Below are 26461 nucleotides of genomic sequence, written 5' to 3'. Positions count from 1 at the left end.
CCAAAGCCTAAGAAAAGCTTGAGAATGGCAACAGAATTAATAGCTTAGACATAATGGTACCAGATGAGGAGAGAGATACTTTCACAGTGTAGGTAACTTACTCTGGGAAATACATTATTCCAAAGAAGAAAATGAAAGCATTGCTTTAATTTTCATGTTTATTAGGCAAGCTTGGCTGTGTTGACAGGTGAAAAGTTAAGAGAGAACTGAATTTTTTAAGCGGAGACAGGAAACAAAGTTTAGATTTTCAAAGCATCAGCAAAATTGTTTGTCTGCTTAAGTCCCATGGTATTGTTTATGTATCCTAGCCTAACATTCTGGTGGAAAATGTTTTTGATACTGCTTATATAGATTTTACTAATAAAATGAGTAACAAAATTCTGTATGTATTTCATGATGAGGTTTTTTAAGTCACAAATAACTTTTTTGTTTAACTTCTATCAAAACAGGGCCAACAGTCTCAAAGTTGTGTGTTTTCTTTTTCTTTTCAGTGATGTTTTGGCGCTGCCTATTTTCAAACAGGAAGATTCCAGCCTTCCACAAGAAAATGAGACCAAACATCCACCTTTCCAGTATGTTATGTGTGCTGCAACATCTCCAGCAGTAAAATTATATGATGAAACTCTCACATACTTGAATCAAGGTTGGTATATGTGTGTGAATGCAGCTTGTGGTGCAAGTCTGAAACTGTAGTGGTATTTCATGTTTTGATTCATGTCTATCTATAGCCAAAGTAAATGCATGTCAGAAATGAGGTTGTGGACATTGAGGTTGTAAGGATGCCTTACTACTTGTGTTTTTTTGTCCAATTTGTAGGCTCACAGCTATAGTATGGTGTTACTTTCCCTTTGGACTCTGGTAGGGGTGGGGTCTTTCTTCCTTTATTGGTTTGGTTTTGGGTTTTTTTCCCTCTTGTGTGCTACCCCTTTTCATCCCCCAATAAAATCAAGCCAACAGACCTTTTAGGAGACAAATTTCAGGCAGTAATAGCTGAAAATTTGTGACTAATCTGGCATTTCTGTTTAAATTTGATTGGTAAAAACAAGTTAATTGGATATATGCATTAGGTACAGACAAACAGCCTCAAAAGTCATAATGAATGTTAAAATGTCAGTCCCTGAGGTGTTGAACAAAAGGAACCACTGTAATTGCTCTCAAATTAGCCAGACATGTCTGTCCAGAACTGTATTATGTTTAAACAGGATCCCAAGTGCAGTTACCTTTGGAGTTTGTATACATTTAGCAGAAATTAACTAGATAAATACTTCATGTAAATCAGTCTGGTTTTTTTTTCTTTTTTCCTGGGTTTTAATTTGTATGGATATTGATTTTTTTTTCCCTAGAGAGACCACTGACTGCTGCATAGAATAATCTGAATGTAGTCATTGCCATATGATAAAAACCTTCCTCTGAGAAGGTTTATATTGAGAATTACATTGGTGTCCTAAGTTTAGTCAGCTAGAATTCTGAACTCAAAATCATTTATCATTTGTTTGGATCATATCAATGGCTGCATACCCTCCCACCTCTTCTTCCCCCTCCTCTGGCTCTAAAGCCCTAGGATCTCCAATCCTTTATCTAGTTCAGCTTTCTTTGTCTTGTGGATTTTGACTCTAAATCTCAATAGACTGTGATGGAATATTTAATGTGATTAGATGTTCAGTTGAAGCTGACTGTAACAGTTCAGATCTTGGAGCGATGATGGTTGGTTGTTCAGGGTTTGCAGATACATGATACAGGGTTTGCAGGGTTCTTACTGTGAAATCTGTTAAATGGGTCCATTGGAAACATACTGGAGTTGTGGGACAGTGTTTTGGGTTGGCTACTGCTCAGCTAGATGCATATGGAACAGCAGAAGTGGTATGGAAGAGAATTGCTTTTAAAAAGGAAGCATTCTTTGGGTTGGTTTACACAGTGCAGCAAAGCTTGGAGTTCTGTGAATGCAAAGAACTGCTTGGGAGAGATGGGATCCAGCTTGGAAAGGGCAGTGAAGGTATCTTAGCCAGCTTGTGGCTGACCTGGTAAAGAGGACTTTGAAGTGGGAACAGTGAGGGAGGGAGTGACTGGCAGCAGCACTGTGAGGGAGTGATGGCCGTGGTTGATAAGCAAAGAGCGTGAAAAGGAACACAGCATCAAAAAAAGGAGGCTTAAACAGGGTCATCTCCAGCATTTGGGTATGAGCAAGTAAGTGCCTGTAGAGCATGATTCCAAGGAAACAGCAAAGCGCTTTGTGGTAAGTCAGCATGGTGAGGTGCCTCTGAAGCACACACATCAGTAGTGCAAGCATCAGAGGAAGTAAGCACGAGGATTTAAAACATCTTTGTGATCTTGGGATCACTGTGACATGGTGAGGTGGCTTGCAAAATGCCACATTACAGTCTGGGCATGTTAGCTCTTAAGGAAAGGCAGAGCAAGAGGATAAGGGAGGGGAGGTTAAGCATTATGTGGGGGAACAGCTGGAATGTCTGGGGTTCTGCCAAGTATGTTCCAATTGAGAACTTATGGCTAAGGATTATAGATTGATTATGTCATATGGATGACATTATAGTGGGTGTCTGCTGTAGGCCACTTGACCAGGATGAACAAGTAGATGAGATGTTTTTTGAAGAGCTGGAAGTAGCCTCACATTCACAGGCCATGGTCCTTGTAGGAGGACCTAAAGCACCCTGATGTTTCCTGCAGGGACAGTGCAGCAGGGTATGACTGGAAAGTGCTGATTGACAGCTTCCTGATCCAAGTGGTAGAGGATGGCTGTGCTATACCTCATAAAACAGGGAAAGGCTCATTGGGATTGTGAGTATCAAGGTCAGTCAGGCTTGTTATACCTCATGAAACAGGGAAAGGCTCATTGGGGTTGTGAGTATCAAGGGCAGTCAGGCTTGTTATACCTCATGAAACAGGGAAAGGCTCATTGGGGTTGTGAGTATCAAGGTCAGTCAGGCTTGTTTGCCTTCAAGATGCTGGACTTTATGATTCTGAGTGGAAGAAGCAAAGCAGAAGACCAAGATCACATCTTTGAACTTCAGGGGAGTAGAGTACCATGGGATAAAGCTCCAGAGGGAAGAGGGGCTCAAGATAGCTGGTTAACATTCAAGAATTAGCTCCTCCAAACTCAAGTGCAGCAAATCCCAATGGACATTAAGTCAGGCAAAAGTGGCAGGAGGCTTGCATGGATAAGCATGGGAACTCAAATACAAAAGACAGGCATACAGAACATGGAAGCAGGGACAGGTAACCTGGGAGGAGTACAGAGATGCTGTCCAAGCCTGCAGGGGTACAATCAGAAAAGCCAAAGCCCAGCTGGAACTGAATCTGGTGAGGAGTGTCAAAAGCAAGGTGGTCTTGTGTAAGTACGTAAATAGCAAGAGGAAGACAATTGAAGTGGGCCCCCTGCTGAATAGGCCATTGGCCATGGTGACATGGGCCACTGAAAATGCTGAAGTACTGAATGCCTTCTTGGGCTCAGTCTTTTCTGGTATCACTGGTCTTTAGGAATCCCAGGCCTTAGAAATAAAGGGAAAGTCTGAAGCAATGAATGTATAGCCTTGGTGAAAGAAAAACAGGTCATGGAATACTTAAGCAAACCGAACATATGTAAATCCACCGGTCCTGATGGGATGCACCCACAAGTGCTGAGGGCAATAGCCTATGTCACTGTGAGGCCATTGACACACCATTAATAGTCTTTGAATGAGCTTGGTGACTAGGAGAGGTGCTAGAGACTACATCAAGGCTAATGTTGCTCTGATCTTCAAAATAGAGGACCTGGTGAACTACAGGCTTCCTGGGAAGGTGATGGAGCAGTGTTTCCTGGTAACCATTTCCTGGTACATAAAGGACAAGATCACCAGGAGTAGTCAGCACAGATTTCCTAAGGGGATATCATGCTTGACCAGCTTGATAAACATCTGTGATGAACTGGGTGGCTTGGTAGACAAGGAGAGTGTAGTAGGTATTGTTTACAAGTGATTTCATTCAGTAAGGCTTTTGCTGGTTTCTCCCATGAGATCTTTAGCAAGAAGCTTATGAAGTATGGTCTCAATGAGCGTCCTTTGAGACACTCAGAACCAGCCAGGCTTAGTGCTGGACAATTGGCTGTGGGTGGCCTTGCCTCGAGCAGGGTAATTGCCAAAGATGACCTCCTGGATGTCCCTTCCAAAATTGAACATTTTGGGATTTTTGTGAATGAAGCTGCCACAGGTTCATTGTGAATTTAGTTCACACTGGATTCACTTACTGTCCATAGCTGTGTCACCTTGCTCCTCTGGCTGTTCTCCAGGAAAGAACAGAGAACGTAGTGTATGTGGGACTTATGTAGGGATGACAAAAGTGAGTGCTGTGGTGCTTTTGACATTTTCAGAGCAGCTATGTGTCCAAAACTCCAAAATGGAATGTATCTATTCCTCTTGACTTGAAAATTTCCAGAGCTGTTTTCACATTTTCAGGTCTCGTATTCTTTGATTTTTACCTTTATCAAATCTACTGTCTTAATACTATTTTGTACCTATGAAAGGCTAGCCATACTTCTTGAAGAAACAATCAGAATTTTTTTCTTCACTCACCTCCTTACCCCCCACAAAAAACGTTGAGAGAGAACAGAGAAATATTTGAGAAAGTTTATTAGTATTGCCAGATCCAAGAAATGCCTACTTTAGATATAGTTGAACTTACGTGTTATAGCTGTGTGAGTAGAAGAACACTGGTAATTGAGCAAATCACACTGACTGGAAAAGTTTCTTCCTGTTAAATATAGGAGGAGGAATTATATATTATTTACTCAACTGTACCAGGTGAACATCTGCTTCATATGAATTTATGTCATCAATGACTGTATCAGTGTTCACATGCTGCTTGGGTAAGGAAAGCCTGTACATGTGTAGAGTGTATACATAAATATGCTTATTGTGTTTGAGCAAAAAAAAAGCCCTGAAACAGTCCATAGTTAGAAGTAACATCAGCCTGTGAAAAGTGAAAAGAGACGAAGAAGTTATTTGCTCATTCACAGGGTTATTGCCTTGTCGGACATGTCAGAATGTCTTAAATGTTATACATTGGGCCATAAAAGTAGCCTGAAGGGAAGTGTAGGTGATGATTTTACTGCATTTCATCTTAGTGAAGGTGTTGAAGTTTGTTTGGTCCCATGTTTTAGTTAGGGAAAAACGATTTTGCAAATGAATATGTGTTGCTTACTCTGGAAAGAAAAAAAATCCTTGTAATTAAATAAATTGCTACAAGCTTTGCTTTTGAAGCACAACAGTTTATCATATTCACTGGAAAGATAGGTTTGCTTATATTGATATAAATGGTAGCTGTCTCTTTTAAAGATCTATTTCTGAAATCATACAGAGCATAAAATCATACAAAGGTAGCAGGTATATGGACAAAATTAAACATGGGAGAATGGTACATAGGTTTTGGAAAAAGTGTGAAAACTCGACGTGAGTTTGTTTTGGAAGACCAGTTAATGGTTCTCAGTAATTTGCCATTCAGCAGTTTTAAAAAAGAAAGTAATTCAGCCTTGAAATGTTTTGTTTTCAGAAAAAAAATAGAGAAGCAAGTAGTTACACTTGACACAAAATTAAATAATTGAACTTTGAAAATATCTCTGGTTTTAAGGGGACCAAAAAGTGTCACTTTGTTTTGTTAATTTGCATGGCGTGAAGTGCATGTTGCTATCTGAGTCTCTCACACTCAAGTTTCAGGTACTGGTATCCTCGTGTACTGTGAACCAAAAGCTAATCTAAATGCATTAAACACAAAATAACCTTGTGCTCTTGCTCTTTTACCCATGCAATTTTTTTCTCTTTAAAGGTCAGTCCTATGAGATCCGGATGCTAGATAATCGGAAAGCTGGAGACATACCAGAGATCAATGGAAAACTGGTGAAGGTGAATTTAAGTTCACTAGATAGTGTTACTAACAAACCAGAGACTGTATATTCTGTGGATTTTTTTTTTTGCTGCTGTCACTAGGTATTGGTCAGAATATGTGGACCAGTGATGTTTAAAATAAAAACGTATGGATATAAGTACCCCATGCACACTTGCGTGCCCTGTAAACCTAAGTATTTATGCAAAGCTTAAGAGAGTTGTCTGTAGATTTTGTATCCAGTGTCTTCTGAGCCATCACATTGTCCATTTCAAGTGATTAGGAGAGGTGAGAGGAAGGTAGAGGATCATTTAGATAAAAGTGGGGGTATTGTGATCATGTTTCTTAAGTGTTACAGATAACACAGGGAGCCAACCTGTGGGTTTTGCAGCAGTGGGGTATTGGAGATACATCCATCGGAGAATGGATCTCTAATTTTGCTGCTTGTTGAGCAGTTTGTTCCACAGCTGAGCCCCTTTCCTCAGTTCCAGATTTGTCTCCTTGTGCTTCAGTGTTAGTAGAAGGTACTGTTGATGTGAGGTATTTTATGAAATACAAAAATGAGGCAAACTGAAAAATGAACCAATTTGGAGCACAGATGATTAAAAGAGCTGATGGAAGGGTTTGGATTTTTCTTCTAATCACCTGATGATTATTGATTTTATTGAATTCTCGAAAAAGATCTTATTCAGGTATTAGGAAAGAAGGAAAAAACTTCAATTGAAGTCACTTTGAAAGTGGTGCTGATAAATGCACCAGAACAGTGTGCCTGTGGGAGGCTAAATCTTTACCTGCCAGCTTTGGGCTGTGTAATTTGTGAACTTTGGCTTGCTTGTGTTGTCCTAGGCCTTGTTCTTATTTGTCTGTGGGATGCTTGTTTAGAGACCGTTTCAGGAAGAGTTAAGCATGAGCATAAAAGGGGGATTTGAGAGTTCTGTAATTAAACTTCTTATGTGCTGGAATGGTGACTTGCTGTAATAAGCATGTGGACTGTTTTGCCCCCTTAGCTGCTATTTCCTTGTAGCCTTGGGTGTCTCTCTTCTGTAATTTTCTAGCTTTGTGTGTGGGTGATGAGTCATTTTGTAGGTAAAATAGGGCAAAGCAGTGTAAAAATTTAGAAAAGTCAGTTTTACCATAGCAAGGTATTGTAATGCTGCATCAATGAATTTTCCATTTTGGACAATTAGATATTGGAATCCTAGTATTTTACCAAAGAAATAATTTGATGGAGGTGAAGGTGGCTACAGATATTTCCAAGTTCCAAATGTGCTCGTTTGCAGTGCAGAAGGAATGGTGCCTTTCTGTGTGTTTGTTCGTGTACATGCACACCCATTTGCTTTCCATTATCTTTGAAATAAACCCAAAGAAGTGCAATTCATCTTGAAGAGGTGCTCCATTTAAAAGTTCTTGGGTTTTGTGGACACTTTCAGCTGCTGTTAATACAAGGAAGACTGTAGAATAATGGAAAAAAATATGCAAATCTGTCTACATTCTATTTGTTGGGTAACAGTCAATGTATACAGTATTTTTCTAGCTTCTTTGTAACAAATTGCTTTATATGTGCATTCATTTAGCAGTACTAAAACTGCCCACAAAAACAGGTATTGTTAGAGAATTTCTTCTAGCTGAATAAAATTAATCATGTTGTAGTTGTGCTGGATGAATATTTCATCTAGAGTAGTTGAGAAAGTTTGGAACTTTTTAACTCTATTAAGTAAAATCATAGAGTTTTTGTAAATATCGTACAAGTACTAGGAAGAGAATTTTCTATTTAATTTCTTAAAACATCCTGTACAAGTTCACAGAATTTCCAGTGAAAGAATGATCAAGTAATATTCACCACTTTTCTTAATAAATGAAATCTTTGGTGTTTACTTTCTAAAATAATTTGGTGTTGCCCACACAGTGTTGATACTGTGCTGCCAGTGTTGTGAAGTTCACTGTATGTAATTCATAGTGACCTTTTGAGTATCCAATCAGATGTAAATCTCCCTTGCATTTTTACCACATCTTCAAGTATCTCCTGCTGCTCAGTTCTATTTCTGTGTTCTGGGATATTTTGGGATACTGATGCTTGCCACATTTTTGCTGTAAATAATGTACTTATTAGCACTGTGGCTATTTTGGGAAGGTTTAGTACTTTTATCTGTAGTGACTGTGTGGCTCATCACAGGCTTGTTTGCTTCTTTGTTAGAGCATTATAAGAGTCGTGTTCCATGACAGAAGGTTGCAGTACACAGAGCACCAGCAGCTAGAGGGTTGGAAGTGGAACCGCCCTGGGGACAGACTGCTCGACTTAGGTATAATTGTTTCTGTTTGCTGCCACTGTATGGAATTCAGTTTCCAAATTTAAATTGATCATGTTCATATTAATGCTGAGGCTGATGGAAAAGGACAGACCAGATTTCTGGATGCTGCTTTGTCATAGTGTGTGTTTTGAATATAAACGTTCTCACCACTTCTACATTCTTTTCAAATTTTAAGTGCTGTAAAAGTAAGATGGCAGCTCTGAGTCATACACATTTAATATTCTTTCTGATTTTGATTGCTAGGTGTTGCAATGATTAGGAAAACACGGACAAAAGTAACTTTCTCTATTAGATTGTGTGAAAACAGTGCCAACATGGTTTCTGTACTTTGCGTGCCTTGATCATTTTTGGTGCATAATCTCAGGGGTGGCAGCAGGGGAGGAGAATGAAAAAGCACCCAAAACCTTGAGCACTTTGTATGTTAAATCTACTAAGATTCTTTGTGTTAGTCCTAAGAAACTGGTCAAGCCACCAAAGCCCACATTTTTCCATCCTACCTCTGTGCGGTGATGGTAACCTTATATTACAGGTTATTTATAGTGTTCACTTGCTGTTTACTTTTCTAAAATACATGCTACTTATTTTAATAGATATTCCAATGTCTGTGGGAGTCATTGATATCAAGACAAATCCTAGCCAGCTCAACGCAGTTGAATTTTTATGGGATCCAACAAAATGTACATCTGCTTTTATTCAGGTTTGAAACTTTATTTGACTGGATGTCTGTGTTTGGTGCCTTTCAGGTCACAAACAGCAGTGTACTTGAACTACAAAGATTCTTGATTTATTATTTGTGGGATGGCCATTAAATACCAAAAAATATGGGGTTCATAGGCTTATTGGAGTACTAGTTAGGTTTTTCTATTTAATTTGGGTTTATAGAAAAAAAAATAAAAAAACTTTCAAAAAACTCTTTGAAGAAAGCTGTCATAGTTAAAATATTTAGTTGCATGAAGTATAAGAATTAACTTACATTCCTCTCAGTAACTCTTACTACTGCTTTCAGCAGAAGCTTGGCTTAAGGATTCAAAATTAAAAGTATTGTCCTACTAGAAAAGGGTTTTAAATCAGGCACTCAAAAGATGTTTCCTACTATGTCAGTAGGCTTCCTTGTAGGAATTCTATTATTTGTGTATTTGATATTCAGGGCAACTGAGCATGCTTTCTTTGGAAATTATTTAGATTAAATGCTCACATTCACATTGCCTACTTTTGTCTCAGATCTGATTTCATTGTAAGAAAGTATGACTGTGAAGTTTCAGGTAGCAATTTTTCTTATTCTGGTTGTTGAAAGAGGTTAAATTCTATATTGTCAGTAAATTAACTTGTACTAAAAAAAGTATCTTTATCTAGATCAAAGTTACATAATTGCTAAAATTTAGTCGCCTTGAAGGACTGTGAGATAAATTAGGGACTAGTTTCATTTATACATTTCCTTAGAAGAAATAATAACAGACTGAAAATGGAACTGATATTATGCCACTATAGTTGGGTTGTTCTACAGGCTTGCTTAAAATTCCATAAGGAAGCAAAATAAATTCAGAGCACTATCCAGTGAGATTATTCATAATTCCTTCTATTGCACTGATTTTCTCCCTAGATACCCTTAAGGGGTTTTTATAGCTTATAAACTCAGTGTTCATTCTGATGTAGCAGCTGAAGCAATCACACACTGATTAAAAGATCTCTAGACTTTTAAAGGAGTTGGGCATATTTGAAAATATTCTGAGATGAGGGTGCATGAGATTAAAACCTCTTCTAGTCAGTGGCCTTCTATAGCTTTGCTATATTTTTTTACAAGAAACTGTTCATATGATCTAGGTAACATATAATGAAGTTCATGCCTTGAAATGCTTCTGAAGATCCTTTTTGTTTGGTCATTGTTTCTTTTCAGGTACATTGTATCAGCACTGAATTTACACCTCGTAAACACGGAGGAGAGAAAGGAGTTCCTTTTAGAATTCAGGTTGACACCTTTAAACAGACTGAGAATGGAGAATATACAGATCATCTGCATTCAGCCAGTTGTCAAATCAAAGTTTTTAAGGTAACATTAGAAAACAGATCCTTAAGTCTCTTAAGTTTTCATAAAGAGATGGGAAATTGTTATATTACCCCTTGTAATGGTTCACGTCTGAGATTAGATTTCAGTTATAAAACCATTTCCCACTTGTGTTCATGTTCACGTAACTGTTCATTTTTAGCCCAAAGGAGCAGACAGAAAACAGAAAACAGACAGAGAAAAGATGGAAAAGCGAACTGCACATGAAAAAGAGAAGTATCAGCCTTCATATGACACCACAGTTCTTACAGAGGTAACAAAATAAAATTGCATTTGCTGACTGAGGAGAATATGTATAGATACAGCGCATTACTTAGCTGCAGTCTTGGAAGGGTTGGGGAAGAATTATTTCTGTATAGAAATAAACTTTTTATTTGACAAACTTGTCCAGCAAGCAGTAGCATTCAATTTTAAGATTTTGTTTAGTAAACTTGGATTTAGATACTCAGTAGATGCTGTATTAAAACACAGTTTGGATTGAACACTGTTTGACTGACTGTATTGAACCCTTGAGCAAGACTTTTGATTCAGATTTCAAAATCTTGCAGCTGAAAAGCAAAAAAAAAAAAAAAAAAGAGGGGGGACTCTTAAGTTTATTTCCCAAATTTGACCTTCAAAGTCCTTTTTTCAGAGATTTTTTTAATTCAAGGCCAGAGCCTCATTAGGTTTTTTATTTAAACATCAGTGAGTTCTATGCAGTTTTCTAAATATTTCAGAAGTTTTTAAAAAGGCTTTTAGATCTTTCCTCACTGTATAATGAAAAGAAATTGATCCACATCTTTGGTGTTTGTCCAGATGAGGCTTGAGCCTATAATTGAAGATGCAGTTGAACATGAGCAGAAAAAGTCCAGCAAGCGGACTTTGCCAGCAGACTACGGTGATTCTCTGGCAAAGCGAGGCAGTGTAAGGGACTTCTGCTTACCTTTTGATTATGCAAGATACCTTGTGCAGTGTTAGATATAGGAGAAACTTCCATTTTGTAAAGTAAAAATACTTTGATTGCTGTCTCTTAATTTTATTCACTTCTTTGTATCTCAATTGCTCCATGTTTGTTTTCAGCAAAGGAATGCTTCCTAAATCTAACACTTAAACTGTTGCAGAGGGACTGTGTAACTTGAGTCCAAGAGCTTTCAGTTTATATGACTTGAAATGAAATAGCATTTTGCTTTGCTATACATGTGTAATTAGTGGAAATAAGAACAGTTAAATTTAGTGGTTTGTTCCTATTTGTACTTATATTCAGTAGAAGTTTTCATGTACATCAGTATTTTTTAAAAAGCCATATCGTGTTGCAGATCGTTGTTAGTGATTTTTCCTTTAGCCATCTACATATCGTGCTCCAAGCAGGTTTAATGAAGTTCAGAAGAGTCAGCTCATCTTCATGATCTGTGTTATGTTAAACCTGTGTTATGTCCTGTGCAGTCATCCTGCCAAGGGTTAGCATTTTAGATTCCTTAAGGAGGAACAATTCCACATCTTTCATTGGCAGGTTTAAATGTCAATCAGTAACATGGCTGTGGAAGGCCATTGTTTGACTGTTCTTTGAACAGCCACATTGTGCTGAAGCTCTTTACCAATAGTGCTTAAGCATGATTTAGTTCATGTTTATAATCTGAAAGTGAAAGTGATGTGTAAAGTTTTATATTTAGGTTATAAAATACTTTAGTGTATGCTTCTTGTTGTTTATAACCCATGTAACTGGGTGGGAAGGAACAAGCAATATTAGTCAGATGGGTTCTTTGGGGGATATTTGGATTTTTTTGTTTTGTGCACCCAAAACTATTGTATGCACTGAGCTGTTTGGATTTACCTTCTACTGTTTTTGGCTGTTGGTTGGTTGTTTTTTTTTTTTTGTTTGTTTGTTTCTGTTTTTTCTTTTAAGGTGCACCTTTGTGATTCTTTGGCTTGTGCATTCTTTTACTTGTTCCAGCTGGCCCCAGGGGAGAGGCAGGAGAAAACAGACTTTTATCACTTTTGCTTATAAAGCATCTTCTGAAGCTTGTTCTTGGAGGGATTTCTGTGTTTTTCTCCTGCTGTTAAAAGTATTTCATTGAATGATTGTTGCTTATAGGAAGAAGGGTATTTTTAAGCAGATAAGACAAATCCATTGTCCAGAGTAGGACAAACTGTAGCTAAATCATAGCTAGAAGTTGTCTAACCTTTCCTTAACAATCTCTTGGAATGCTAAGCTTCTATGAATTACCTTAATTCTACACTACCTTAATTGTAGTGGAGAAGAGCTTAGGGTAGTACTGGACTTCTGATATCTTTCCCAAAGCACACAAAGGATAATGGCCCACAGGCTATTTTGAATAGGAGCTATGTACAAGCTTTCCAGTTCTCTTAATCATGCAGCTCACTATTCCTGTTTCTTAATTGCTTATAATGAATGTCTTTGGTCAGTTTGTTGGGACCATTTTGAATTTTGTCCACACTGGATGAAATCTTTTCAGCATTGCTAACTTGGTATTGTTTGCAGATGTCAACACATGCTATTTCCATCATTACAATGTTTTTTATCATTAGCAAAATTACTAGACATCCCCAAGCCCATAAAAAATACCAAGAAACACTATTTTTTCAGTATTCATAGTAAAGCCTTGGTTATTTCTATGCACTCAGTATTGGTTTTAGTTCTAGAAGGTGAATGTAAAACTTGTTTGCTTGATGTAGAAAAGGAGTATTTGATCTACATCTTGAAGGCCAATTCATTGACCTATTTCTTTTGTCACCAGACATGCTTATTTTTGTGGGCCCTGTAAATATGGAGAGGGATGATAAATGTTTCTACTTAAAGCAGTTCTGTCCTTGCAAATCTGTCTTCCTAAACATGGCCATCAGAAGCTTTGGCTGTTTCCAGACTTCTTCAGACATGCAGATCAAGTGTTCCATATTGAGCAGTACTATTGTCACAGAGGTGCTGAGACATAAAAAGTGAAGACCTGTTTCCCTATGTTTAAGTACGAGATGGACACTCTTTCACATGTTACGTGTTTCTATATGATAGATCTTTTTCTTCACATGTCCTGTAGGAACTGTAGCTCTATAACAGGAAAAACCAAACCAGAATTGTTTGGAATGTATTTTTACTAGATGCAGTCAAGACTGCTGACTTAGTCAGTGCTGCTTACTAGTTGCCCAGAAATAGTACTTGGTTACCTTTTTTGAATTTTGAAATTCATGTTGATCCTGGCTATAATTCTCTTTGATTTTAAAGCTGTGAATTCTTATCTTCCTGCTACACCTAGCCTAACCTTTCATTACTCGCTTTTTGCAACTCATTTTGTATGTTAGCTTTTTATTTTATCCCTCCAAGATTCTACTGTTCTATTTGTTAGATATTACAATTTTTTGCTGCTTTTTTTTCCCCCTATGTGATTATTTCCAGCTCAGTCACAATTGGATTTGGACAGATTGGTTTCTTACTATGCTTCCTTCAGAAAACATTGAATCTAATATGTTTTTTTTCCAATTTAATTCTTATGGCTTTCTAACACAATGTAAGGAATTTGCTGAAACTTCCTTTCTGAGTGGTCATTCTGCTCTTCTGTCCTTTCAAAGAACCAGAGGGTTTGGGTTTTTTTTTCTAACTACTGTCACCCAGCATTCCCTTATCACTTACTTTCATAAGAATGCCATCTAGGTGAGCTTTTCCATTACTTCTGTGAATTCACTGGGTGTATCAAAATTCAGTGCTTTCACTGCAGTTCTGCAATCTTTATCTCAGTGTTGTCCAAACAGACAGGACACAGTTAAACTGCTGGTTAGACTCTTCACACTATGGAGCTTTTTACCTTAACTTTTTCTGTAGGTATAAAAGGCTACAAATTTAACCTTGCCTTCTGGACCTCAAAGTGGATGTTTACATACATGTGACCTTCATTCAGGGGCCACTTTATGAAGGAGGCACTTTGTTTTCCTCTCTCTTTGTACATAAAAGTTAGTTCTTATCTAATAAAAAAGGGAAAAAAACCCCACTGTTTTCTTTCCCCTGCTTTGAATTTGTAAAAGTGGGAAAATTTGTGTTGCAGTAGTTGGGCCTTTGCACTTTTTTCTGTCTGCAGTATTTTGGTTGATTTTTATAGTACTGTGTTTTATATGTCACAAGCTTAAATATATAAATGACAAATTGATTAAACTTGGTCAAATGGTCATTTTTTCCAGATAGAGTTGATTATAGAGCACCTGGAAGTTAAAAGACTTCCAGATACAGACCTTGAAATAAATTTGAATGTTAAATTGTAGACATGAAAGGTTGCTCCATACCATGTATAAGAAAATTGATGCTTTATTCTCTATTGGGTGTGTCCAAGTATAAGTCTAGATTAGAGAACAAATTAGACTTTTTGTATTTTGTTTTCATGTTTATTTGGTCTTTGAATACAGTATAGAGTTCTTTGTCAAGGTTCAGCTTTACTGTCTTGTAAGGCATGAATTTGGGCAGATTCCAGTATATTGGAGGTAGGAATGGATATTACATTAAACCACGGTTTAGAATAATTTTAGATTTTGCAATTCCTCTACAGTTAGGAATGTTCTGAGTTTAAATCCTAAATCTGATAAGTCATACTTAAAAAGATCTCTTACATTTCTTTTTAAGTTAGTAAAACTTCATTCATGGCCTTTACAGAAGGCTGTTTAACATCTGAAACCAAAATAGTTTTCTCCTGAAACCAAAATAGTTTTCTCCCCATTTGGAAATAAGACATAGTTTCTGGAGTATAGTAGTATCAGTGTGCTAGTAATGGAGGGCATTTAGTCTTGGGACCTCAAAAACATGATCTTGGTAAATTCATCAGTATATATTAATTGCTTATTGCAGGTAAAGACACAATGCCAATCTTTCTGTTCTGTGATGCACTTTACAGAGTTGGATGCTTCCTTGTGACAGGGTGACATTTTCTCCTAGGTTTGTGTCTACTGCTCAGAGACTTCTGTATTAGTATCATTAATTTCCTGAATGTCCTTTGTGTAACTCAGTTTTAGTTTAGGTATGTAAGAGATATCCTGGTATATCAGTCCACAAGGGTGAAGTCGTGTTCTGTCCCTGACAGTGACATTGGCAGGTGCTTTTTCAGGGAAGCAGTGCTACTTTCTGTGATCCCTTGTAGCCCTCACCCCTCTCAATCCAGAATCATCATGCTGGATGTTAGAAAACACATCCTTGCTTAGTCTTTGTAGTGTTAATGGATTTGGTCTGCCAGGCATCTGCTTAATCCAGTTTGTGAAGTGCAGGACATTGGGGCATGAGAGTGATTCCAGAAGCATAATCAGCTCGGGTTGATTGCTGGGAGACTTACTTAATTCTGAAAGGCTCAAGGAACAAGAATCTCAGTGCTCAAACGCTCATTTTTCCCTCCCCAGCCTGTAAGACAGAAACAAGGAGAACAGAGGCAATGGATGTGTTGTAGTGGTATTACACTTACTATTTATTTTTTCTTTTTAACCAGCTTATTGAGTCTCAGTGGATAGTTAGTGGTGTTTTTGCTGGAATAGGAGACAAGGCAGGAAAGCATGTTTATGGGAGAAGAAAGGCTACTTGCTTTAGATTGGGATTTTATTTTTCTGAATACTTCAAATGTGCTTCTTCCTGGATTTAAACCCAGAGCTACGTTGTGAAGAACTTCAGCTGGGTTTGAAGGGCAGAAACACCAGCTGCAGTACCTACCTTGGGAGTGGCTCAAAAGGTGTTCTCTGGCACCAGTGCATTCTTCTCTGCTCCTGAATTTAAATATGTGCTGGCTAGAATCTTGTATGGGAATGGTTGCCAAGGATGTGGAACTTGCATCTATATGTCCACATAAACAACTTGGATTAAAATTTAGGAGAAGAATGTCACAAAATTAAAGAATTTTAATTGCACTTACAAAATATTTCAGAAGAACAAAGTTAATGTTACTATGTCGAGCTTTTATTTTAAAATTACAGCTTGGATCATATATTTAGGGAATGAAGGCTACTTGTAACTACTTGATGTAACATCTTTGAGGTTAATACTAAATCAGCTTGAGAAGAGAGACAGCAGGTGGGAATATACAGATTTGGAGGAGGAATGTGTCACCCTACCAGGTTGTAGAGGAGCATGCTCTGTGTTGGGGGCACTGTTTGCAGCCCAAAGGGTGGCTTTGACCATGTAATCAGACTGTGGACTTTGTGGCGAACAAAAAAGCTAAATCTTAGACAGATAAAGGAAGTTCTTCATTTTTAAGCTATTTGCATGCAAGACAAATTTATTTTAATTCCATGTGCCATCCTGGGGAACTTGCCAGTTCTTATGCTGATCTTACGCATCTATGAGATCTATGAGATCTTATGCTGACAAGTGAAGACTGGGATCCAGCACAGAAATGTTGCTAACTCTCTTACAGAAGGTGGCAGCTGCTGTTGCCCTCATTTATTGTTTCCCCCAGATAAAGGAAGGATTTTTCAACATAAAATTGTTGAAACAAGTTTCTATTGGTATTAAGTCATAGGTGTTCCCCTCCACCCTGTTCTACAAGGCTGTGATATAAATCTGGAAATTTCTTTATAACGTATTTAGTACATGATAAGGTATTTAGTACATTTATTACATCTTTATAAGGTATTGGTACATGATAAGTATATCAGAAATCTTTGTTGTCTTAAGAGGCATGATCTTAGCTTACCTGATCTTGGGCTGCTTACTTGTTTTAATCATGTCTTTGAACATATCAAAACTGGTTTGGTTTTTGTTTTTCTTTAAAATATTGGATTCTTAGTACTGTTGGAAGCACTAAAAGGTAGCCTTGTTTCAAAAAGCTTTATTATGCACGCTGATTAAAAAAATTACCCAGAAAACCACTGACAAAATTGGACAACTGGCTTACCATATACTTGTGATGACTTTAAACCTGTTTAAAAAATTCCAGTTTACCAAGCAGTTCAGAAAAATCAGTCCATGTAAGTAAGCATAACTTTACTCCTGCCGTAAATTATTAAAAATTTTGAATTCACAAAATTTCCACTGAAAATTGTTTGTATTTGATTTTTGATTGTTTTCAGGGCAGAGACATTAAATTTACCCACGAGGTGCAAGCTAGCTTCATAGCTTTGCTTAATATTACAGAACACTTCTTGGTGTGGGGCAGTTTAAACAGCCCTTTCATCCTCTTCAGGATAAAAGACTTTTTTTCCAGCATGTGGCTGTGGGGGTTGGTTGGTTTTGGTTTAAACTGAATAATCTGTATATTTTTTTAAAGAGAAGACAATATAAATAGAAGTTTTCATAAGAGAGCAAGATAAAACAGAGCTGATTTTTACCTGGAATATCTGCATGTAATGTGTGGGATAGAGGGAGTCTTTATTTGGAAGTGCAAATCAGAATAGTCTGTGGATAAACCCCTGGCTTTAAATGAGAGAAGTGTGCATCACAGTAAAAAGGGTTTTGTCAAGGGAAACTTAAGTTTTAATTCTTTATCTTCAGTGCTCACCATGGCCAGATACTCCTACAACATTTGTAAACAACAGTCCTACTCCTGCTCCGACTTTCACCTCTGCTCAGCATAACACCTACAGTGTCCCAGACAGGTAGGTTTCTGTTCTGTATCCCCATTAAAGGCAACATTGTAATCAGGCTTATTCAGAACATTTTCTGACTAAATTCTACTGTGTTCTGTTTCCACTGGGGAATTGGGAGATTGTTTTGACCTATATATTCGTTTTAGAGTATGACATTTGTATCACATGGTTCAGTTATAAGCTAATTATTTCTGCCTCACCATCTTTCTTTCTTACTATACATTTTTTAAAACAATTTCTTGTCCTTTGTCATATAGCAAATACTTTACCTTTTCACAATTGTAATTTAGTCTTTGTCTATGGAAACTATTTTTAGCTTTTTTCAGTAAGAAGAGTCTTCATTTCCATCATACACAGTTAGTATAATTTGCAAGAAAAAGGCCCAACAGATATCTTTAAAAACTTTTCAACAAAAATTTCATTGGTGAAGGCATTTTGTTTTGAGGTGTTAATTAAACTACTGTAACCAAACCTGCAGTTCATCCAAAAATTATTGGCAGTGGTGTGGTCTGATCCATATACTGTGGAACCGTCTTTCTCTAAAGTTGCAGTCTTTTAATTCTTTCCAGTGTGATATTTATTGTTTTGGAAATTTCAAGTTAATTTTCAACAATGGTTAAATATTTTGGTTTATAGAATTCTAGTAATACTTGGTTTTATTTTTGAATCTGTAGCAATTCTTCCTCCCCAAATCATCAAGGAGATGGAACATCTCAAGGGTCAGGAGATGTGAGTGTTTGCTTTCTGATATTGATCATATATTTGTATAGCTGTGTCAGAATATTTGATTTGCACTTGATATTATAAGAAAGTGTTGAGCTGAGGGAGATATTTTTAATTGCTTGGGTTTTGTTTGGTTTTTTTAGTATCCAAATTATTGTATCCACTCTTGTTTCTTACAGCAGCTTCATCCTTCAGCCACAATCCAGGAAACTCAGCAATGGTTGCTCAAGAATAGGTTCTCTGCCTATACAAGGCTTTTTTCAAATTTCTCAGGTATCTATAGTTTACTTTTTTCTTTCTTTGTGTTACTGAGCGGGTTCTGTGTGGGAAGAGTTCTCTAAAAACATTATGGTAACCATATTTATGCATATTTACTTACTAATTTGCTGATTAGAGAGCAGTGCAGTTCCCACTGTATGTCTGAACACAAGACATGGTAGTAGATGGACTGTGTGGGTCTGTTTGCTTCTTCAGTATTCCTTGGAATTGTGCAAAGGGTGGTATGACACAGTACTCACCATAAGTAAATTCCTTGTTATTTGGTGACACTTGATGGGGACACTGTTGTGAATGATGCCACCTCTCTGCCTCTTGGCTTAGCTCATGCTTCTTTCAGAATTCCTTTGTACCAGGCTTTTTCTCTGGGTAGGTTTATTCTTCTGTTGCTTGTTAGTTTTTGACCTGTGCTTCTTGTATGAGTGTTGCTGAGCTTTCTCCATAAACTGTAGTACCAAATTTCTGATGAAGACACTTGGAAAACTTTTCTTCTTTTTCGTTATTATCTTATATAAAACTCAACTACCTGGCTTTTCTTTTGAAGTAGGAGGTGTAGTATATATGAATTTTATTATGCTACCTCAGGTCTGGGTTATTTTTTACTATAGTATTTAAGGGCTTTGATCAGTTATTTTTGCTGGCTTTTTTTGTGCATTCCTGGATGGCCTGTGGGATATTTTCATGCATAAAGACTATTTTTTCCTGTTTTCCCACTCGTCTATTACAGTGACTGATATTTCAGAGTGTTGTTTTCTTCTCTGACGCTCATGCTGCTTCTCAGAAAATCTGTGCTCCCATTTTTGCTTCCAGCAGCACCTTCTGTATTCGAGTGCGTTGTTGTAACTTAAGTGCACAGAGGAAGTGATGGAAGTTGAACGTCTGGGGTAATTCACTGCGTGACAAACCATGGAATATTTTTGCTCTGTTTTGAATGTGTTCAAAATACACTACCCTGGGGTGCCAGCAAAAATCACTGTTTCTCTAGAACAGTCATCTCTTTCCACAGAAATTATGTGCCTTGCAGACTCATACTATTCCAAAGCTATAAACAGCATGAACTGTAAATCACCACCTTTGGAAAACAGGTTGATTTATTTGGCACTCCCTAGAGCCTGGTCTGAAGTTTACTTATTCCTGTGTCCCAAATTCTGTTTTTGTCATGGTGAAGTTTGGTAGTCTCGGTTTAAATGAACATACCATTTATTTTAGAAAGAATTTATGTGCTACAGTAATCTTCATTAAATCCCCATGTGTTTGTCCAGGTGCTGATTTATTAAAGCTGACAAGAGAAGATCTGGTACAAATCTGTGGTCCAGCCGATGGAATTCGGCTGTATAATGCACTGAAATCCAGGTGATGTGCTCACTGAAGTTGAGTGGGTTTAGATGGGGGATTCTAGAACTGGGAGATTTGGGAAGTTAGTGTCAGGATGGGCTTTGGTGCCTGTGTGATCTACCTCAGGAGTTGGCAGCAGTGTTTAAAACTCTCCTCCTGTGCACACCCCCAGGGCACGCCCAGGCGAGGAGCAGGTGGGCTGTAAGGCTGCACCAGTGCAGTTGGGCCCTGCCAGTCTCTTGGACATGGATGAATTTATTGCCAAGGCTCAAAACTGGTCATTTGGGGAGCTAAGAACAACCCCTGAGGCCTTTTGAAGTACAGGTATTGAGTGCAAACACAGGCAGCATCCCAGGGGATGTCTGATTCTGTCTGAAATGGATGCTTGGTACTATTGGCCCTCCTGGAAGAATTGCTGTTGTTACTTGTGATGGTGTTCACAGGGGTCTTAAGACAGAAGAGATGAGAATGTTGACTCCATGTTTTAGAAGGCTTGATTTATTATTTTATGATATATATTATATTAAAACTGTACTAAAAGAATAGAAGAAAGGATTTCATCAGAAGGCTAGCTAAGAATAGAAAAAGAATGATAACAAAGGTTTGTGACAGATCGAGACAGTCTAGACAGCTGGGCTGTGATTGGCCATTAATTAAAAACAACTACATGAGACCAATCACAGATCCGCCTGTTGCATTCCACAGCAGCAGATAACCATTGTTTACATTTTGTTCCTGAGGCCTCTCAGCTTCTCAGGAGAAAAAATCCTAAGGAAAGGATTTTTCAGAAGATATAGCTACAGTTACTCAGTAGTCCTGTTACAGGAGTCCAACAAGCAGCGTCCATAGGATGCTGAATCTGAATGGATTGAAGTTTTGTTTAAATTCAGCAGCATCTGAGACCACTTACTTAAGTAGAGATTAATTTAATTTTTTGGGGCTCAGTGCGGAAAGCCATATCAAGTGTACTGTTACCATAACAAACCTACAGTTGTGGCATATCAGCCCCTGTATTTGCAGAGCACATACCTTTTGTGTGACTTCCTTGTGATTTCCTTGGCCTGCAGGTCCGTGAGGCCCCGTTTAACAATCTACGTGTGCCAGGAGCCCCTCCGGAGCATCCAACTGGAACGGCAGGACGCGGGCAGCACAGACAGCAACGGTGCAATATACGGTACCATATACAGCTCATGGGGACACGGCTGGGCTTGGGCAGGACAGCTGCATGGCTGGGGAAGGGGCTCAGCTGCTGCTCCTGGGTACAAAGCAACTGTGGGAAGTCATAGCACAATTGCTGCTTTATCAGCACAGAGCAGACGGAACCTGAAACCTCTCAAGGTTAAACCATTGAGCATTTTCAGTCTGTTCATAAAACTGTAGTTACGTGTGTGGTGGTGTTTGCAGGGGTCCCAGGACAAAGGAAGAGGCAAGAATGTTGACTCCATGTTTCAGAAGGCTGGTTTATTATTTTATGATATATATTATATTAAAACTGTACTAAAAGAATAGAAGAAAGGATTTCATCAGAACACTAGCAAGGATTAGAAAGGAATGATAATAAAATCTTGTGACTGACCAGAGAGTCCGAGACAGCTGGACTGTGATTGGCCATTAATTAAAAACAACCACATGTCCATGACATACGAGGTTGTGAATGAATGAGTTCTGGGATCAGCTGTGCATGTTGTTACAGACAGGGCATCAGCGATATAAATGCAGCTGCATGTAAAAGCTTTATGCAAATAGAACAATTCTTTCTCATTTTCTGTTAGATTTTGCTGTCACTTTCTGTGCAACTGAACTAAAACTGTAGAGCCTGGACGAGGAAAAACAGCCAAGTAGTGAATGCGCTCTTCATTTTAGTATTATTTCCCTGACAGCCGTTGATTCAACACAGATGGAAATGTAACTGTTCATTTGTAAATCCATGTCACTCTTACAATTAAGAGAATGAAGCTATTTAAAATTATTCTTTACTTGCTCTTGGCTTTAAGAGACCTCTCTCCCCAGCTAAAATTTGGACAGGGTACTTCAGTAGTGCTTGTGGATTTTCCATGCAAGAATTGAGGTGGAGGAGGATTTGTAAATAAAATACTGCTGCTTGTCAAATACGTGTTTTCTCTCAGGATATCTTCAGCCAGAAGAATGTGCAAACTTGGAGCTGCCAAGGGTTTGTTGCACTGTTAAATAAAGATATCGAACTGTAAATACAGCTTCAAACTGAACAGCTGCTTTGTCTTACTGTTCTCTTTGCTGTGTTCCATTCAGCTCTGAGATCATCTGTAGAAAGTTAATTCAGACAGTTGCAAAAGGCTTTATTTACCAAAACGCCAAAATCTACATCTGTATTTATTTATGTGCATAGGCACATAAGTGGGATGTAGGTATTACCTGATTCTTTTGAGACTGCCCAAAATGGCTTTCAAAACCATCTTTAGGTGATTCTCTAAAGATCCATTTTTAAGTCTGTTTGACATGATTGTGCCTTTTTGTGCAGGATACAGGAAAAAATGTGGAAGTTGCCTTCAGTCTCAGAGCAAATAGAAGCCTCCCCCATTAGAGTTGTGTTTATGTGTTTATGACTTTTCCCTTGAAAGAAAAGTTAGGGCAGTTCATGCTCTTAATGAGAACAGGGAGAGAGTAGTCCTAAAGTTTTAGGTTTTAAAATTTTTGAAAGTATAAAGTAAACAAATAAACAAATTCAGGTATTTTCATATAGCTATTGTTATCCATTAGTACCATGCTTATGTAAATGATATTTTTCTTGCAGTATATCATGCAATCTACTTAGAGGAGATGGCAGCCTCAGAAGTCACACGCAAGCTTGCTTTGGCATTTAATATTCCTTTGCATCAGATCAACCAAGTTTACAGACAGGGTCCCACAGGCATCCACATTCTCGTTAGTGATCAGGTAATTGAAATTTTAATTTTTTTGCATTTTATTTATGACTGGAAGTGGAGGGTTTTCTTACACTTGCTCATTTATTACTGGTTTTTCTGTTTGATAATGCAACCCTAGTGTTTGCTGACATTTAGAGTATTTTTTTCCTTTACAGGAACAGATGAATTCTTTAAATGTGACTTTTCCTCTGCCTGACTAAACTGAAACTATGAGAAGACAGAGGCAGCTGGTTTATATAGTTCTGAGAAGCTGCAGCAGTTATTTACTACATATTTATTTTCAGCACACCCAAAGGCAGAGATCATTTATAAACACTGTTGAACTCTGCTTGTTCAAGTGTCTGCTCCACAGAGTTCCAAAAACACAGCCAGCAGTAATAGGCTCACAGCTGGTTGTCACAAGAGTAAAAAGTAGTATTTTAATAGTAATGGATTTTAATTTGGTATATGCCTGTCACTTGCTGAACAAAACCAAAAATACATGATTGCTCACAAAAGGCTGTGTTTAATATCAGGATTGTTGAGGGTTGTTTTTGTTTTGCATATTGGTCATACTCAGAAGGTTTTGAAACTTTTTTTTTTAGATGGTTCAAAACTTTCAAGATGAGAGTTGTTTCTTATTCACCACAATAAAAGGTATGTTGTCTTTTCTAACAGTCTAAAACTTAAATCATTTATTCCAGCAAGGAGCCTTCTTTAAAAACTATAAAAGTTTTGCATACACAGTGGCAGAAGATATTCAGAATTCTTCCTCTCCTAGCCAGATTTCAGCCTCTGTGTAGCATCTCAGTCCCTTCTCTGAGCTTTCAGTTCAGAACCAGCGCAGGATTCGGTAACAAACTTCATGTAAAATTCAGTCGGCCATCACTGGACAAGGGATGCTGCTAATAATTGTTGAGAATGGTGAAGTTTCAAAATAGGTTAAAAAAAATCAAACATCCTGGCATTAGTACCTCTGAAGTTCAGAAACTCAATCTTAACTGAGTCCTGAGGGTAAGCAGAACTGAGCATAACATTCTGTTATTTCTCTGCTAGTCAGTAGTCAGCTTCATTCAATAGGCTGCTGTTGAATCCCACTCTTCCATAGAACTCCAATTTATTTCTGGTACAGGGTGCCAGCAAATGGCTGTAATCAGTGGACAAGTTTGACTCTGTGCAAACTTTACCTACAGAAACTGTCCCTCTTTGAAGATCCAGTTACAAATCATTAATCATAACATTTTTGTTTAGCACAAGTAGGAAACCTTTAAGTTTTTGTTGTAGTTTATTTTCAAAACCAAGTCCATACTAGGGTGTTTTGGTGTATTTGCTTGTATTTCTGTGATTCTGTTCAGGAAAGACAAAGAGACATTTCCTTTGGTTTTTTTCAGCTGAAAATGGAGAAGGCTTCCATATAATTCTGAAGTGACATCACACACTTGCTAGATATTCCAACGCAGAATGAAGTCCTGCCTAAAGACTATGAAGATCATCCAAAACCTTAGGATCTAACTTCACTGTATAAGATGTTTCATATTGAAAACACAAAATGACCTTTCTAACGAGCTGTTTGATAGGTGAACTTTCTTATCACTGCCATAGCTAAGTGTCCTCATGAGAGGTATAATGCCATGACAGCTTCTGTACAGGCATGGAAGACAATGTAAGCAAAGGTGCTTGCCCTTCACTGAAATAAGGCAAACTATGGCCAGTAGATACAGTTTGTAGAAGCGAAGCAGTGCTGCTTTTCTATTACCTGTATCCAGTTGGAGATGAATGTAAACTTATTTTGGGGCATTTACCTTTCTGTGCCAGTTTGTCTATTACGTGCTTGTACCTTAGGCTGGTTTTATTTTTTGATGTTAGCAGAGCACATGCTAATCTGTGTGGAGATGAGTAGTTAAGGTGATAGTGATCAGGTTGTCAGGTCTTTGAGAGTCAAGCTGTCAAAACAGCTTCCCGTGTAAATTGTGTATAAGAGTGTATGTAAGAAGTGTAAATGCCAGAACAGGGCTTTTAAGAAGCCCTAGACAGATGCAATATATGCATGCAGCAAACTGCATTATCAATAGTACCTTATTGGAGGGATTAATATAAATCCTATGGGGTACCAAGTAATTGTGTTTTGCTTTAATGAATTTAATGGAAAAGAATTGCCTATGCATCCTTTATGTTTAGTTTCCTAGGTTCTCTGCAGAGCACTGCTGCAGTTTAACTCTTTGCTTGTAAAATTGTGGGTTTAAAAATACTGGCAGTGAGAAGTGGGGTTTTCAGTGGAATTATGCAGATGAGGGAAGATGACCCACTGGCACCACAGGGCTGTCATAGCTTTCAGCAGCATCAAATAAATTGCTTGAGAAACACTAAATACACACCCTGTAAGTTTCCTTCCCAGCAGGTGAATGCCCTGCTGGAGCTCCTATTCTGGACAAATCTCTTCTTACCTTTTCAGTTGACCTTCCTGCACCCTCCATCCATCCATACTGTACACCTGTTACAGTGCCTCTTCCATATGACCAAATACTTCTTTTCTCTGAAACAGGCAATGTGCTTTCTTGGTATTTTGGATGTGTCTTGTAAAGTCATGGCACAGCATTTCCTAGGCTAACATTAAGTTTCAATTGGTCAGGTACTTAGAGGGGAGTATTTCCAGAGGTATTAAGCGACAGTTTCAGAGCTGTTATTCTGTGCCTTTGGAAAGTTCCAACTTGATCTCTGGCTTAAAAGCTTGGGAATAGTTTGCTTTTTATGCTGCGGTGTTCCATGTAAACCAATACTACAGCATGTAAAAAAGCAATTTGACTTTTTCATTTCCCCTTCCATAACTGGCTCAAGTGCTTAGCAGAAAAGCTTCTGAAAGCTGTAGCATTTTGAAAATTTAAATTCATCAAACCTAGAGTTTTTTTCCTTTTGGTTGGGTTTTTTTTTTTTCTGCACTGAAAGTAAAATTTTATGTACTTAAACATTTCTGCCTATAAGTTGTTCATCTTTGGGTATTGTTTGGTCCTAGTATTTTCCTGAACTGACACTTGTGTCTTTTTAGCTCACACCATATTCAAATCCAAATGTTTTATAAAAGTGGAAAAATCCTTGATTGGAAAGTATCCAAATATCTAATTTTAAAGAATATTGAAAGTTGTACAGTAGTTTGTCCAGCTCACTTGAAATTGGAATTAAATTATGGCACCAGCAAATGGCTTTTGTTTTTTAATAAGATGTACACATTTCAATTTAAGTATAATAAATGTTTTTCAATAATTTTGTAAATGTGCTTTTCTTTTTGTTTACTTCTTTTTTTCCCACACTCACATTAGAGACATTCCATTGCTAAGATTTATATTAATTACAAGACCTGCCCTAGCAAGAATAGTTGGTCAAGGTAAGGAAGGGAAGTAAACCAGCCCTGCAGTATATCCTGCACACCCTGCATTCACATGGATCTTCTGCTTCTAGTAGAAATCTTCTTA

General features: G+C 37.8%; 1 protein-coding gene across 1 annotated transcript; it reads left to right on the top strand.

Annotated features, from left to right (window-relative positions):
• Window positions 1-53: 53 nt before the first annotated feature.
• Window positions 54-26261, top strand: UBP1 (upstream binding protein 1). Its single transcript, XM_031059568.1, has 16 exons — window positions 54-88; window positions 492-643; window positions 5812-5888; window positions 8063-8168; window positions 8768-8874; window positions 10072-10224; window positions 10382-10492; window positions 11035-11142; window positions 17684-17787; window positions 18453-18507; window positions 18681-18774; window positions 20040-20130; window positions 21180-21286; window positions 22883-23025; window positions 23600-23651; window positions 24386-26261. Exons 1-16 carry the CDS (start codon window positions 54-56, stop codon window positions 24421-24423), a joined length of 1533 nt encoding a protein of 510 aa, XP_030915428.1. The 3' UTR covers window positions 24424-26261.
• The last annotated feature ends 200 nt before the right edge of the window (window positions 26262-26461 follow it).

Source organism: Geospiza fortis, unplaced genomic scaffold (genome assembly GCF_000277835.1).
Source record: "Geospiza fortis unplaced genomic scaffold, GeoFor_1.0 scaffold120, whole genome shotgun sequence".
NCBI lineage: Eukaryota > Metazoa > Chordata > Aves > Passeriformes > Thraupidae > Geospiza > Geospiza fortis.
The sequence above is the reverse complement of the archived record's forward strand: the minus strand, read 5'-3'. Positions and strand labels throughout refer to the sequence as shown.